The sequence below is a fragment of the Chelonia mydas genome, chromosome 4 (genome assembly GCF_015237465.2).
Source record: "Chelonia mydas isolate rCheMyd1 chromosome 4, rCheMyd1.pri.v2, whole genome shotgun sequence".
Taxonomy (NCBI): domain Eukaryota; kingdom Metazoa; phylum Chordata; order Testudines; family Cheloniidae; genus Chelonia; species Chelonia mydas.
Genome location: NC_057852.1, coordinates 33140538 through 33157659, shown reverse-complemented (window position 1 = coordinate 33157659; position 17122 = coordinate 33140538). Strand labels below are relative to the sequence as shown.

The 17122-nt window shown below is 40.5% G+C and overlaps 1 protein-coding gene across 1 annotated transcript in view; it reads right to left on the bottom strand.

Annotated features, from left to right (window-relative positions):
- Window positions 1-3532: 3532 nt before the first annotated feature.
- HADH (hydroxyacyl-CoA dehydrogenase) overlaps window positions 3533-17122 on the bottom strand; it is a 35136-nt gene continuing 21546 nt past the window's right edge. Inside the window, exons 5-8 of the mRNA XM_037897021.2 lie at window positions 13498-13587; window positions 11776-11848; window positions 7215-7331; window positions 3533-4037 (exon numbers count right to left, since the gene is read on the bottom strand). Of these exons, the coding sequence (XP_037752949.1) occupies window positions 3919-4037; window positions 7215-7331; window positions 11776-11848; window positions 13498-13587 (399 nt within the window). The 3' untranslated portion in view covers window positions 3533-3918. The remainder of the gene's footprint in view (window positions 4038-7214; window positions 7332-11775; window positions 11849-13497; window positions 13588-17122) is intronic.

The following is a 17122-nucleotide window of genomic DNA, read 5'->3' as shown; positions in this document are numbered from 1 at the left end:
AGAGGTAAGGGAGAGGCTCAGGGAAAGGCAGCAAGGCACAGAAGGGAGCCTACCTTAGCTACTGTTTAGAGGGTCCCTGAGCCAGAACCCAGAGTACAGGGCAGGCTCGGGTTCCCCTACCAGCCACTGAGGGACTGGCACCTTGGGCAGCAAATGGGTGCACTGCCTGAGACTGCTGGTGAGCAGGGACTTTGATACACATCCCTGGAAGGGGAACCACATAGTGACCTGGCCCAAGGGCTGAGTCACAAAGAGGACTCTGCAGTTCCTGGAGCGAGAGAGTGGCAGAGCGTAACTATTAGAAGGTGTGTCAGCCTGGCAGAGCTAATCCCCAGAACTGCCAGGAGGTGCCATCTTGCAAAGAGTAGTGCACCCATCCCACACAGTAACATGCTAGAGAATCAGACTGACACCTGTAAGTACAAACATTACAACCAAAATATGCTTGCATTCATCTACTGGGCAACTGTAATTGTGAGCCAAATTGAAAGATTAGAAGGAATATATCTTTTGGTGCTGATACAACATAGGGAGTGTTTCCTCTACCAACAGGCAGCCAGATCTACAACCTTTGCACAAGGCTTGATCCTTCTTAGCATCCCTGTCACACTCAGTGCCATGGCTTGCATTCTACACCTCACTCCCTCTCGACACGGAGCAGTACAAAGCATTCCGACTACCACAGCCCCATTAAGGTTCTAGTTAAAACTACATTTGTGAAATAGGCTGTGCTCCTGTGCTCTCCCCAACAGAGTCAGCAGCTAGGACGACCATAGAGGGAACATGTTTGGCAGCCAGATGACCCAGATGCTAAGTTCTGAGCCATCTTTCCAGCTGCAGTATCTGGGCTTGTGTCAGACACCTCAGCTGTTGACTGTCAAGCTGCCCCCCAGATGTGTGCCATGCACACATCTCAAAGCTTTGAGGGAAATGCAATGAATGCTCCTGCTGAGAAAAAGGACAAGGAAGACAAAGGGTTTAAAAGCAAGTAGAGAAGGAAAAACAACAACAAACATTTTGTTCTTCCCTATTCCCCAGTTTTTCACAATTTGCTTTCCTTTACTTTATCAGAAAGAGTGTAAGTAGTCAGCAGGGCCAGGATACCACATCCTCTTTTCAACACCTTGAGGTCAAGGAGCAGAATCCTTGGACAATCGTTAGTGATGGAAGGGGAGGTGCAAACAGGTGTTTCCTTTGTTGAATTTCATTAGTCATCATTTTAAGCTAATTTCCCAAAGGTGCCTTTAAACAAGTTTTCACCAGAAAATGGTGGAAAAAGTTCTTCCACAATTTTCCATTTACTATTTGCATTTCAAGCTTGATTTGAATCCCATTTTAAAAGAAATCGTTCCTTTAGGGTTATGATCCCTCGTGCATTATCACTCAACTCAACCCAACTCAAATTATGATCCCTCATGCATTATCACTGCCCTAATGTGAATCTTAAATTGACTCTGACTACTGCATAATCCTCTCTTGGCAAAGGGACATTTGAACTGTAGCACAATGACTTTTTGTAGCTGTTATCACTTCAGATTTGTTTCATCATAATCTCTTGAACACAAGTTACTTACAACAAGTTTTATGCATTTCTGAGAACAGTAAGCCAAATCAAAAATAAGCTATTTTTTAAGATGGCTGTTGGCCCATGTTCTCAAACCTGGGTGTCTAAAGTTAGCCCCTTAAATCCATATTAAGATGCATCAACAAAAGTAGACTGGTTTTCAAAAGTGTATCTTCAATGGGACTTATGCATACTCTATATTTCTGTGCCTTGACATGGATTTATGGGGCTAACTTTAGGCACTCAGGTTTGAAATGTTGACCTGGTATCTCTTACCTATGTTGCTTTGTCTGGCACGCCAAGCACTCCTGACGGACACAAACACCACTCCCTCAGAGTAAGCACCTCCAAACGTCCCATTCGTTTTGGAGGGAAAACTTTTCAGGAATAGCAGGCTGAACCTCCAAATGCCACTTGCAGATTTGGGGTATATATTTTATATATACGTACACACACATACAAAATGTATCTGTTAGAGCTCTTGAAAAGAAAACATTGCATAAGGGAAAGTTTGTTTTCCCAGAATATCACATTTACTGATGACTGATTATATTTAAGTTTATGATGAAATAGCTCATGCAGGACTTTAAACATCAGTCCTTCAAATTAAATGAAAGATGATTTTATGATTAAAGGGAAGACTATCAACTCAAATTTGGCCCCAAATATTGATTTTGTGTTTAAAACAAAAAAGCTTCCACAAAACACAAGATTCACAATTCAAACATTGAGAACCTTAACGTGAAACTGATTTCCTCCATTTCTGTGTCCATGCTGGAAGAATTTCAAAAAGTGAAGACCACCGATCATGAAATGTTAACTAAAATTTAAAAATTCATTCAGTTTTAACAAGCTAAGTTGTGATCAGTACCAACAATTTTTGTTGACAGTAAGATTTCTTTAATGTGACATTGTTCTTTGAAGGCACAGGACTGGAAATCAGATGTGGGCTGAAATCCTGGTCTCACTGAAGTTAATGCTTTCTCTTCCTCCCTCTGACACACACACTTCCTGTGTGACCTTGGGCAAGTCACTCAACTGCTCTGTGCCTCAGTTTCTCTATCCGAACAATGAGAGCTTGCAAAGCTCTGCAGGATCTTTGGATGGAAGAACTGTCTTCATATTTCTTCCGATTTATGTTACAGACACCCATCCTATAAAGTATCACAAACTAAATAATAGAAAAGGGCTACCAAAGAAATGAAAACCCCAACCCTCCACCCATTTCCTCCACAATAGCCTGAGAAAATGGGGGCTTTGAACCAGGCATGAAATATTAACAAAACTCCCTCGCAAGCCCAGGGAAAAGAAAATTCCAAAACCAAGGACCCATTACAAAGAGTGTCCTGCCTATACATTTACACAGATGGGACCTGATCTTAAAGAGCTCAACTACAGCAGCCTGGTACAAGGAGAGTGACACTACAAAAATAAATGTAGTTTTTGAAGAAGTTCCAGTAAAAAAAGCTAGCTTAAAGGACTCCCCAGCATTTATAAAAATGTTTACACGCTTTTTATTCTAGCTGGTTAAAATAAATCCATGTACTTAAAATGGTAAATTCTTCAGGGCTGGACTATCTCTGTTATACATTTGTACAGCGGCTAGCACAATGGGGCCCTGATCCATGATTTGAGCCTTTAAGTGCTACCCCAATTGAAATAATTATTACTGCTTTAAAACACAGTATTAAGCAGCTTTTTTCCTGAGGAGTCAGCCACAAATGACAGTATAAATCATTTCAAGATTAATTTTTAAAAATACAGAACCTATAAAAATAATCTGTTTAAGGTACTATTATATTGTAATCCAGCTATTACTATGTTCTATAGATTAGCATAATTTAAAAAAAAAATGTCAAAACAAAACCAGACATTGCATTTCTGCCTCTACATTTGCCAGGATGCAAACAGACTGCCACCTGGTGGATTAGAACCATGTACACCAATTCAAAACCAGTGGATTCAATACAGAATTGTTGACAATTTTATTTTCACTAAAATGTGCGTGAGTTATTTTGTTAATATAATAAACTGTTCAAATACATGAATGCTGTTTTCATTTTTGTCTGCAAGAAAATGTCTTGTGCCTGAAAGATCAACATCTGCACAAAGGCACCATGTGTGTAAAGCTTTCAGAATTACAAGAAAAATTAATCTACCAAATCGGCCCTCAGCCCAGAAATTGTTAACTGGTGTAAACAATCACTTCAGAGACAGATTACAATCAAAATGCACAGAACCGCCTGAGACATTCTACGAAAGGCTTGGTCAAGCAGCATTCCTAGTGTAGCAGGAGAAATGCTGCATGGCACATGCTTATATGGATGGCTTGACAACCCCTCATATGCTGGAGTTCATTTGTATTTGTAAAATCCTTCACCCATCTTCTTACCCGTCTTCTTCTCCTCTACCAATTTATTCAGCAGTGGGCTGGGAGCAAACAGAGGATTGTTTGGCTCTAATGAATGCCACCCTGGTAGGAGAAAGGAAGAATAAGTTAGTGGTGATATTTATTATTTGCAAAGAGGACAGTCTCCTAGATGTCAGGGACACTTCAGTACTCTTCCATGAAATATTCTCATGTGGGTCTTGTCATTCTCTCCTATCTAAATTCTTCCACTTTAATTAATTGGACCAGAGAAAAAGTTAGTGTGACAGTAAAGCCTAGTGATAAGGGCACTCATCTGAGATGGCAGATCCCTGTTCAAATCCTCTCTCCTCATCAAGCAGAGGGGGGCAGGTCTTGAACTGCAGGGCTCCCACATCCTGGGGGAGTTCCCTAACCACTAGACTAAAGATAATGAAAGGTTATCCTCCTCTCCCCCTCCCTCCCTCCAGCTGTTTTGTGTGAACTCACCTGAGGGGGCCGACCTAGGAGGTGGAGCACACCACTGAACATGCCTACTGGATCAAGTCCCCGCATGTGATTTAAACAGCCATCTTCCCTGAGATGTGAATTGCCCAAGTCCCTAGAGAGAGGCTGCAGTGTGCACGTCCAGATGCAGAAGCTTAGGTGCTGAGTGAGCTTAGGTACCTATAGGGTTAGGTGGCACCTGAATGGAAGTTTTGGGCATTGCAGTGAGGTCTAAAAACAGGACTTAGACACCTATGTACCTTAATGGATTACACCCTAAGTATATTCTACATATTATTGAAGGAGGTTATCCCCAATGTCCCAGCAGCTGGGATATTCTATAGTAATAAAAATACTGGAAGAGCAAGGGTGAAAGAAGGATTTTAATCTGTGCAACAGTCAGAAAATGTAACACTGCTCAGAAGTACTGACTAATAGAAAGCCAAGCGATTTACTGAAGAGAATTTTCTGGAAGTGAGATTTTGTTTCAAGCAGACCTTTTTAGAACACCAGCCGAATACATCTGAGCTGTTTAAACAATTACAGTCAGACAATTTGTCATCAATTGCACCTCAGCCTCCTATTTCTGACCAGGAAAGCAGGGCCAGTCATTAAATCAGTGTCCAACCATTTATCAACTGTGGTGAGAGGGGGCCTTCCCTTCACCTTGAGACCCACTGCATGCTGGGGAGCAGCTGTCATGAAAGGTGTCACTATGGTAACCTCTGCAAGGACAGCACTTATACCTGACCCCTCAAAATACATTTGCCAGAATAATTCTACAGGAACACAATTACTATAGGCCCTTGTTATTGAGCACAGCAAAGCAGCAAGGGGAGGCATTAGGTTAGGGATAATAGGCTGGAATCAAACTCAGTCTGAGGTGATAAAAAGTCCCAATTAGTTTGGCTTTCAGTTTTAGTTTTTCCAGATCCCATTTGGCTAATCAGCTCAAACATTCATCCCATCTCTGAGGTGCTTCTGCAAGACCATCTTCTTTGGGGTTTGACATCTTATAGCTATTGAAAAGCCAAGAGCTTTAGCACTTCATATTTTGTTGTTCACTTACAAATGATGAGACATTCAACTTTTAACACATATAAATGACTTCCCTATTAGCTCTGTAGGGAAATATGGTTTGTAAAACATGTAGGAAAATGGACTGGAGGGAATATATTCCTAAATATCTGTCACTTCCAATTCATTCCTCTTCTCCCTTTCCTCACCCTTTTTCATTAGCTTCTCCAGTTTCACTAGGATTATTAACCCGCATTGATACCTCTCTGTTGAAAACACAGTCTAAATCAGCCAAATAACCATTCCTGGTTTTCCCATCAGTAAATTGGGGATACTACTACTTCCCTACACCTCACAGAGATGTTTTGAGGATTGAGCTCTTGTTTGAAAAAGGCTTTCAGGATGTTAGCACTTAAGTATAGTGCTCAGCAATAAACATTTTAACACCAGAGGTAGAGTATGAGCAACAATAATGACAAACACATGACTGGGAACTCTCTCACACATTTATTACAGAAGGAAGGCTATATAATATTTATATGAGAAATTCATTAGAAGTGGTATGTACATATTTATGCTTCTTGTTTAAGCCTCTACTACCCACAATCTGAAGACTTATACTCCCAGCTCACTCACAGGAGATCGCCTTGACAAAGAGACTAGTTTAAGATGATTCCCAATGATCACTTTTTCCCTCATAGTATCAAGAAAAGTGTCTGTAAACTGAGGACTCTGATCACTCTTCCTACTGTTTCCCAGTTACTTTTCCACACAATCTTTACACTGTTCCACAAGGATGGAGCTCCCCTTCTCCCAACTTGCTTAACTCTATGGCAAACTCCCAAGTTACCTCTCATAATTACCTCCAGTAAACACAAGCCTGCATTTAGAATGTGCACGTCCATATCATGCTGTGATTCCCATTACATATTTTTGCTCAATCTTTATAGCTTTCCCCTCTTATGCTGCTATGAACTGCCACACTCTCCAGTCATTCTGGCACTCAAAAGCAGCCAACTTGTTTTTATACAGTATGCAATCCATTTTCCTAATTGTTTGATTAGAGTTGCAGAAACCACATTTATTTTAAAGAGGTGGGTTTCTCTCTCCAAAATAACTGTTGTAAATCACTTAGTAGAGCTCCTCCAATCAAAACAAAAATGGCGTAGGCAAAAGGGTTTCTTATTTCGCTTCATGTATACACATGCACCATTCTCCAAGGAAATGTAAGTCAGTTTTACAAATTAAAGCCAGAGAAGTTTGGAAGGGATTTTACAGAGTGAGTTTATGGGTGTTCTTTGGAGCACAACATCTCTCCTCACACTCTTGAAGAGGAAGAGTTCAACAGTTTAGCCTCATTTCATGCTTCTCTCACCCCCACAACACACTGTGGCCTGGTCTCGGTTTGAAAAGCACCTATATTCCAGCAGTGGTCTATGTTAGCAAACTGCTCAAAGCCTGAGCCATGGCTGCATTAGCAGCCGAACACCAGTGCTCCTTTACCAGTGCTGCAACAAGGGGACTAATTTTTCTAGTGCAGACACACACAAAGGGACCCTCAGAACAACCACAGTCACTTGGCATGAACCTCCCCCATGTTGTAAACACATGCCTTTGAAAACGATGGCATGTTATTATTGATGCTGACTGATCATTCATTAACAGGCAAAGTCACTTACACTCAATTTAAACTGAGGAAAGTCAGACTTAAGTTGACACCTCCATTTACAATTTATCTAAGAAAGAAAGAAAGAAAGAAAGAAAATGTGTATACAGTACCATCTATAATATATTTACTGGTATCCAACCCAACATAGTCCAGCAGTTCAAATGGACCCATGGGATAGCCAGCCCCCAGCTTCATGGCAACATCAATATCTTCCTTTGATGCATCTCCTAGAGAAAATATTGACAGTCTGATGAACAGAGAAGATTCTGCATCCATTTGCCATCATTTTTAAATAATTAACACAGTGTTATTTCATGCTGGCACAGCTCTTTACAGTAATCTTTGCAGGTCCACTAAAACTGAGCCAGCACATAGTAAATATGTTATGGAAATAAGCGTTGTGTTTGGCATGGTTATCAGCAGAAATATAAAACAGTAAACATTAAGGAGTATCCAGAATAGCACTAAGTATCCTCACTGGCATACTTTCAAGGACAGATTAAGGACAAATACATGGACCCATAGATCAAAGCTGTGAGAAAAGTCCAGAAGCCAATAAACCGATAGATCCCTGGGGACTCAACTGCTACAAAATGTGGGCCCAGCCAGCAAAACAGGAGCAGACAGGAAGTGCTAGAAAGAAGAGTACAAAGCTGGGCCTCTCCCACAGTATGTTTGTGGGCCTAATTCCCATTTTCCTGACTTCGTCCTTATCGTATTGCCTATTTCAGTAGAGGCTTTTGTGCTGTATGTAAGGATAATGATACAAAAGACCCCTGATCCAGGGCACACTAACAAGAGAAGAAGAGAAAGCCATTTTACCTAAAGTTAAAGTTGTTTGAAACCTTGCAAACAAGTCACTCTGAAGAAATTTTGTGCTTGATTATTTTTAAGTTTTCATAAAAATATCTTGCTCTGGTGTAAGTCTATACATTTCAGACTTGCAAAAAATACAAAATATACAGAAATGTCGTTAATAAAATTCCAAAACACCAAGACTTGAGACATTTAATTTATAATGTGAATCTGAAAAATAATTTCATGTGGTTTAAAAAAAAAAAAAAAAAAAAAAGGAAAGGAAAGGAAAGGAACGTAGAATAAAACTCAGCCATATAGAGATTAGATACAGAGAAAGAGGTCAGAGACAGGCTAGCCATTAAAGTGACTTTCCCTTTGACTCCAAGGAACTTTGTGTATCTTTTGATTGACTTCCAGGGACTTTGGTTCAAGCCTGAAGTGATCGAGTTACACAAGTTTCAAAGGGCCCAATTCTGTGAAGTGTCAAGTCAACTTCCACTAAGGTTGATGAGAAAGGAGAGTGCGCAGCAGCTTGTAGGATTCAAGCCCCTGGGCTTCATTCTTTTTCATAAATCAATGAGAATGCTCTGAATTGTGGAACATGAGCAAGAAGTTTTCAAACTGCCTTTTATTTAAGCAGGACATCTTCAACTGCTGATCCACTTCTAAAGCAGCTGATAAGACTCATTTCCCTTTCTGTGGCTGATATGTTCTTTTGTGCCCTTTTAAACAAAAATCATGTTGAAATGTTTGGGATCCGCATTTTACTTTTGAAAAATGATAAGAATTAGCCTGTTTCACTAATGGAAAATAATTTTTTAATGACACTTAATTTCAACGTGATTTAAACTATTGGGCCTAATTCATCACAGCGGAATGGATGCAACTCATCCATTGAAGTTGATGGAATTATACCTACTTACAACAGCAAAATATTTGGTTCACTTTCTTTGCTATAGTAGACACTTTACCACTTAGGCTACGTCTCCACTACGCACCTTTTAGCGACAGCTGTGCTGCTGTTTGTCGGCATGAGAGAGCTCTCCCGCTGACAAAAAACTTCCACCCCCAACAAGTGGCGGTAGCTTTGTTGGCAGGAGAACTCTCCTGCCAACAAAGCACTGTTCACACGGGTGCTTTTCGTCAGCAAAACTTTTGTCGTTTGGGGTGGGGTGTGTGTGATTTTTTCACACTCCTGAACAACAAAAGTTTTGCTGACAAAAGTCCAGTGTAGACAAAGCCTTAGATGCCTGACCACCTACCGACATTAACTAGTTGCAGGAGAACTCCCTGCCCCCTGGAAACAATAAAGACAGAATACACTTAGAAGGACAACAGTACAAAAAAAGCTGTCCCCCAATTCATAGTCAGAGCTACCTAAATACAGGAATTCCATGTAAGCCAGACTACTTTACTGGGGTTTCTTGGTTTTTCAATAAAAAGAGCGCAATATGAACTTTCCTATACTAATCCTTATAATAAGGCACAAATTTAAATAATTACTTGCACTGTTTCATTAGAGGAATAAAGCCTGTGCAAAAGCTGAAATCCTGAAATCTTTACCCACAGACTCAAATGTGTATTGTGCCTGAATACTTTGCATGCCTAAGGACTTCAATGATTGACCCCATAAAATTAAAGTTTCAATGATTATTATTGTCAAGAAATATCCTAGATTCCCTGCCAAGGTTAGTAGAGTAATGCTCTTTTTCTAACCTGATTCAAGTCACTACCATGAGGATCAACACAAGAGGAACAGATATGATACAAGTTTAACACATTCCAACAGAGAATATCAATCAATGTGAACGTCAGGTCTTCAGGCTTTAACGCAACTTCAATCAACCCCCTAACTTTATTCATTAAATAATTAAAGTTCATTAATAAATTTTAAACAAGTGTAGAATCCTTGTATTCTTCAACAAAAAAGACCAACCAGAACAAAGCTGAAATCAAAATAATGTTTTTGCTTAGGCAAAGGGGAGTTGATTTTATTATAAAATCCTTGAGAATTTTTTCTATAAATTTAAAAATCTATCGTCTCCCTAAGTGCATAAAATGACATCTATCATTTAACAAAGCAATCTCCTTAACACATCAGAACACCCACATAATGTATTCCAAATTGTGATATTTTACTAAGAGAAAAGCTGTCCCTCTCCACCCCCGCTCCTTTGCCTTTCAAGTCACTGTAATTTGCTCTATTCTCCCTTCGAGATGTAATTAAATACATTTGTTGATGGATAAACAAGTAGCACAAGTTTAAATTTCTCTTGGAGATCAAACCATCACTTCCATAAGCTATAAAGGAGATTTTTTAATATTTAAAACGTACTAGCTGGAATGCTGGTAATGGAATGCTTTCATCTGTAAGAAAATGCTGCTTTCAAAAACAAAACTTTGGAAAGACATTGTTAATAGCATGCAGTGACGAACAGAGTGCCTGAAATAAGAACAATTGCATTAAGGTCTGGTCTACACTACCGAGATTAGGTCGACGCAAGGCAGCTTATGTCGACCTAACTATGGAAGTGTCTACACTTAAATTTTGCTCCTGCTGACGTAACTGCCCCGCTACACTGACTTAACTCCATCTCCATGAGTAGCATAAAGTCAAGTTCGATGTACTTAGGTCAACGCAGTGTCAGTGTAGACACTGAATTGTTTACATTGACTGTTACTGGCCTTCAGGAACTGTCCCACAATGCCCCAAACTGACAGTGCAATTGATACAAGTGCTTCTGGTGAGGATGCACGCTGCTGATACAAGGAGAAAAGTGTAGATAGGCACAATGTAATTACTGCGGACGCTATATGCCAGTGTAAGTTAGGTCAACTTAATTTTTTAGTGTAGACATGGCATCTGTAACTTGCCCTTTATCCACTCACATTACGAGCTTGTTTGTTTGTTTTTTTAAATGGTTTAGGTTTTTAAGATTAGCTGGGTTTGGTTATGGGAGTCAGGATTCCTTCCCTTCCAAATCCTAATGCAAAAGAGACTACCACTAAAGCAGGAGCTCCCAAAGCAACTAGAGCTAGTGGGAGAGGAGCAGGAGGTTACTGGGAGGCAATGGGACTGAGGTTTTGTCTACACTATCGAGCGTATGTCAGTCAGCATAACACCCTAGTATACACGCAGCCTACAGCGACCGGAGTTTTTCTGTTGGTGTGGGAACAGCAGCTGCACCTACACTGGGAATTTTGTTGGCATAGCTATGTCAGTCAGGGCGTTGGTTTTTTCAAATCCTTGACCACTGTAGCTATGCAGATATAACTTTCAAGGGCAGAAAGCCTGAGGTTCCTATGTGCCCAAGACACGTTTGAAAATGGGTATTAGGGCTTGTCTAGAAGAGGAGTTATTCCAGAATGCTATTCCAGACTAACTTCAGGTGTTGACTCTCTTATTCCAGAAATAAGAGCGTCCACACATGGAGTTAATCTGGAATAGTTAATCCACTTTAAATCCATATCCTACCTTATCCTGGATTAGTTTTCATGTGTAAATATGCTCTTAAGATTCTAAAACACGTTCAAAAACTTCACCCGTTTTAACCCAAGAACAGGTGTTCTAACCAAGCCAACTCTCCCCATCATCTCTAAACGTCAAGCATTTCCCAGCCATTGGAAAAATAAAATAAGCAATTTATAAATACTGATTCAGCATCCAGGGATTGCTCAGCATCTCAAAATTCAGATGAGAAATTCTTTTAATTACATCTATAGGCTGACATTTGACATGATCACAACTTTTTAATCATCTGACTGATTCCTAAAAGATCAAACATTTATAAGAATCCCAACACTTATCTGAAGAGATTAATATCTAGCAGAGTAATGTCAACATCTCACAAAGTAAATACCACTGGTAAATACCTCTCTCATAAAGCCGGACTGCTTCCATCAGGTATGGCACCAGGAGACGATTTACAACAAATCCTGGGGTATCCTGTAAAAAAAATGCACAGAGTTTCTAAATAAACCCTCTATACCGATACCATTGCCAAATGCTGTATTACAAGTTCAACAAGGAAGTTGCTTATTAGCTCACCAAGTTTCAGTTCACTCTGGACTACCGGTCTTTTGCCTGATTTACCTGTTCACTACTTTTGTTTAACAGAAATGAATCTCATAACTAAGAGCTATTATGTGATCAGATATGGCTGAGGAACATAAAAGGGCCTCATCCCCATTCTTAATTATTAACTGATCTTAAAAGACTCAATATTGCCTCTTAGAAAGCTACTTGGAAAATACTAGCTAGTCAGAAAAATTCTGCTGATACTGGGTTTCTAATCTAGGGAGAGGAGTTCTTCCCTTTCGTGTGTGAATTTATTAACAAACACATTCATGGTTTAAGAGCTTATCTACTCCTGCTGTTTATTCATCATTGTAAATCAAACTTCTGTGACATCATAACCACTTCAACAGCAACCAGTGTCAATTTTGCAAACAGAAAGTGGTGAACTGGGTTGAGAATTATGCAGCAGGGGCAGCTTGACTCCCAGACAACCAAGATCTTGTTTTAATGTAAGCTTCTATAGTAATCAAAAATGTAAAGGGAACTGAGAAATAGAACATATGAAAGAGTACTGTAAACACCAGTATTATTTAATATACTATCACATGTTAGGATAATAATAAATAATAGTACAAAATACCACACCTCACACTCTTATACAGCAAGTATATATTCCAAGTGCTTCACAATGTTAGGCAAGCATTATAATCCCCATTTTACAAAGGGGAAAATTAACACACAGAATGGCGAAGGAACTTGTCCAAGGTCTCACTTCCATCGTGCTTTTTGCTCATGGAAGTCAAACTACTTTACAAACAGTAACTGATGAGAAGGGAAAGAGTTATCTACACTTTACAATTTGGGAAACTGAAGTACAGAGATTTAAAAAACCTGTCAAAGACCATAAAACAATGTGGTGGTACAGCTGAAAACGGAACCCAGGATGCCAACAACTCCTTGACAATAATTCCTCCTTTCTATGGGCCAGATGCTTCAATGAAAGGTAAGGAGCCATCGCGCTGCCTCCCCCTCCCCACAACTCCAGTCCCCAGAAGCCGTCTATAAGGCGAATGAGCAAAAAGCAGTGAAGATTAATACTGCTCTGACCCACACTGAGAGAGAATAATGTGCATACACTACCCATAGTGGAGGATCCAAAAGCAACACAGCACATCAACTGGCTGTGATGCCTCAGGTGTTTGGAGGGCAAGGGGACCAAGATTCTCCACTGTAGTTAGGGTCTGAATGGACTGGAGCAGTTAACTGCGATCCCTGACCCGCACTAGGTTTGCCAGAACTATCCCTTGCTCTTTCACGCAACAGCCAGACCCACTCCATTCACACAATGATATGGCAGACTGGGATCTCTCCTTCTTTCAAGGACTTTTAGCAAGCAAGTTTTTCTCTCCTGAAGGGATTTGCATGAGAATGGATAATCTGTGCCAGAAGCAGAGTAGAAAATTTTCATTGTGTTCATGCAATTACACACCACATTAAAATGAATAGTTTTTTTAAATGAGCAGACCTGAAGTTCCCTGAGCATTGTACGTCTCTCCTCACAATCTAGACCTACTTGCCTTGCAAGATATTGGATTCTTTCCCAATGCTTTGGTGAATTCCATGAGCGACTCAAAAGTCTTTTGGCTGGTCATTGGTGTCTTGATGACCTAGGAGGGAACCAACATGTGTTAATAAGCAACCAGAAGCCTTTTCTCTCCCCACCCCGATAACTGTGCCAAAAATTAAACCATGATTCAGGATGTTCTCTGAATATTCCACAAAATACCTATATTACAAAGAACAGTCAGACTAACCAAAATTAATATACATGTAACAATAAAACAGTGAAACCTATTTTAAAGCACTCCAAAGTACCCTCCACATTCTGAAATTGTTACTGTGAGACATTTAAAACATGCACCAGGTTCAAAGCAATGGAGTTCATCTTTTTAGAATTCTACTGCAAAGGCTCCTGTGTGGATAGTATAAAAACTTCAAAAGCCATATGGTCCCTAATGCCCAGGGAAACACATTGGCGACGTTCTAGAGAACCATGTTTACACACAGTTCTTGATAGAAAGGGTGTAACATGCCTTCCTTGGCCAATATAAACAGGTGGACAGACACAGACACTGTATTATATCAACACATGAAGTCTAAAGAAAACAGTTTTTAATTTCTACTTTTCAAACTGTGTAAAGGCCTCTTATAAGCTTAAGAGTAGGAAGGACCCAAGTTATTTTCTTAGCAATTTTATCCTTACCCTTTGGCAAACTTGGATTTTTCTAAAGAGTTTAACAGAGTTTGAACTTAACAAGGTATCTGTTTACTTATTTATTAGTGCCCCAGAACAAGAAATGATGCAAATGCAGCTCTGGAAATAACATTTGTTAGTTAACTTGGACTCTCTATGCATCCACGCAGAATCAACTATGCTACATAAGCAGTGACAGATAAACTATATCATCACAAGATTTTCAGTGGAATTTGGTCTCCTAAGCACCAGAATGACTACTGATATCAACACAAAAACAGTGAGCATGGAATAAAAGCACCAGGATTTGTTTCTCAGCAGTAAAATGATAGTGTGCTTCTTTTGAAGTTAGATCTAAGCATCTGGAAGACATTCACACATAAGACTGTACACCAGTTTCAAGGAAGCTCAAATTTATTTTACTTCTAGGAATTCTGAAGTCTAAATACTAGTCTCTCAAATTGTCAAAGGAAAATCTCTAAAAACTCTCTTCTTCTTTTCTGAAAAGGAGTCATAGAGTTTAAGGCCAGAAGGGATCACCAGATCATCTAGTCTAACCTCCTGTACACCAGAGGCCACCAACACCACCCAGCACCCACATACTAACTCCAACTACCAAAATTAGATCAAGTATTATGGTCCATAGAAGACTAGACTAGACTAGACTATTGCACGCCACAGACAGAGAACAGGAGGGACTGAGGGGCACCAAAGCCAGAGAGCCCTGCAATGGCAGGGAAATGATTAAGTGAGATATATCCAGATAATCCTGGCAAGTGACTCCCACACACATGCTGCAGAGGAAGGTGAAACCCCTACATGGTCACTGCCAATTTGACCTGGGGGGAAATTCCTTCCCGACCCCACATATGGCAATCAATTAAACCCTGAGCATGCAAATAAGAACCAGCCAGGTAAGAGAATATGTGTCTGTGAAAGGTGTCCCGTTAGATTCAGTGAGAATTTCTGCATGGACTAAATAAGTGCCCTTTAGACAGTGTTCAAAGAAATTTGTGACGGATTTGACCCCAGCATCACAGCATCTTAACAGTGTAGTTTTAAGAAAAGGAGTACTAGTGGCACCTTAGAGACTAACCAATTTATTTGAGCATAAGCTTTCGTGATGCATCCGATGAAGTGAGCTGTAGCTCACGAAAGCTTATGTTCAAATAAATTGGTTAAGTCTCTAAGGTGCCACTAGTACTCCTTTTCTTTTTGCGAATACAGACTAACACGGCTGCTACTCTGAAACCAGTGTAGTTTTAGTTAGCCATTTGGCACTGGCATGTCCAGAGTTCAAACCGTTGATCCCTAAAGCAAGTGCTTAAGGGTCAAAATGCATGCCCCACTGAAAAATCTATATAAAATTTAAATACACTAGAACATTTCAAATCGATACTGAAGCCTGCTGCAGTGGCATGGGTACGTTCTCTCCAGATGTATAATCAAAAGTATCGCTCATCCTGCAATTCTGTTCTGAATCTCTTTCCTCCTCAAAGATGTTTGCTTTCTTCCAGACCTCCACTTTTAGGTAACGCAATGCAAGTGGATTTCACCTGTTCTGACCTCAGCCCTTTGTCATTCTGAAACAAAGAAACTGAGTGCCATTCAGTCATCATATAGGGCTTTTCAGCCTTAAAAGACACACAGGTTCATTTTCTCTAAACAGACATGAAAGATCCCATGGCACTTTTGGAAAAATAGGATCAGACCCATTGTACATTAAGACCTGTCTATTGTGACAGGGTCCGGGCAGATGGCTACAGGAGAGTAATTTTTTTTTTTTTTTAATTTGGCAAAATTACTCACACATTTATTGGGTCAATAATACTTGGTTTGCAGGTGGTTCACAAACTGCAAATATTTGCCATTCATGCTGTGTTGGTGAGTTTGGAGTCATGTGGTCTTGTTGCTCAATTCTGATTGGATGATTTACATAGCCAACGATAACAGAGCACTAGACTGGAACACAGGAGACCTTGGGCCTTGAGCAAATTACTTCGCCACCTCCTGCCTTGGTTTCCCCATAGTGACTTTTGGATTGGAATGAAGTAGCTCTGTGAAAAAAAATGGTCCCTATTTTGTGAAGTGCTGAGTCTCGTTGCCATTACAATATCTCAGCAATGCACAGGATCGGTTCCTGTGAAAGCTTTCCAATGTGTTCTTCATCCTGTCCCTAGTGCACGAAATAAAACGTGGCGCTAACAAGTGCACTTTGAGTTCATTTGTTCTGATTGGTTCAGTTTCCTATTATTCTCCTGTTGGGGAACAGCGAAGGCAGATATATTAGCCCCAGATTAAGTACGTCCCTTTTCCCTGCGTAAGGTAACAGGGAAGGTTCCAGATCAATCAGGAACCTTCTGGAGACAATTAAGACAGACAGGCTGATTAGAACACCTGCAGCCAATCAAGAAGCTGACAGAATCAATTAAGGCAGGCTAATCAGGGCACTTGGGTTTAAAAAGGAGCTCACTTCAGTTTGTGGTGTGCGTGTAAGGAACTGGGAGCAAGAGGCATTAGGAGCTGAGAACACATAGTGTTGGAGGACTGAGGAGTACAAGCATTATCAGAAACCAGGAGGAAGGTCTTATGGTGAGGATAAAGAAGGTGTTGGGAGGAGGCCACGGGGAAGTAGCCCAGGGAATTGTAGCTGTCACACAGCTGTTTCAGGAGGCACTCTAGACAGCTGCATTCCACAGGCCCCTGGGCTGGAACCCGGAGTAGAGGGCGGGCCCAGGTTCCCCCCAAACCTCCCAACTGCTGGTCAGACACAGGAGGAGTTGACCTGGACTGTGGGTTCATGAAAACGGCCAAACTGAGGGCTGCCGTGAAGCTCCAAGGCGAGCAAATCTGCCAATAAGTGCAAGACCCACTAAGAGAGAGGAGGAACTTCGTCACACTATACACAAAGATGCCCAGGACTGATATAAAGGATCACTTGCTGGAGG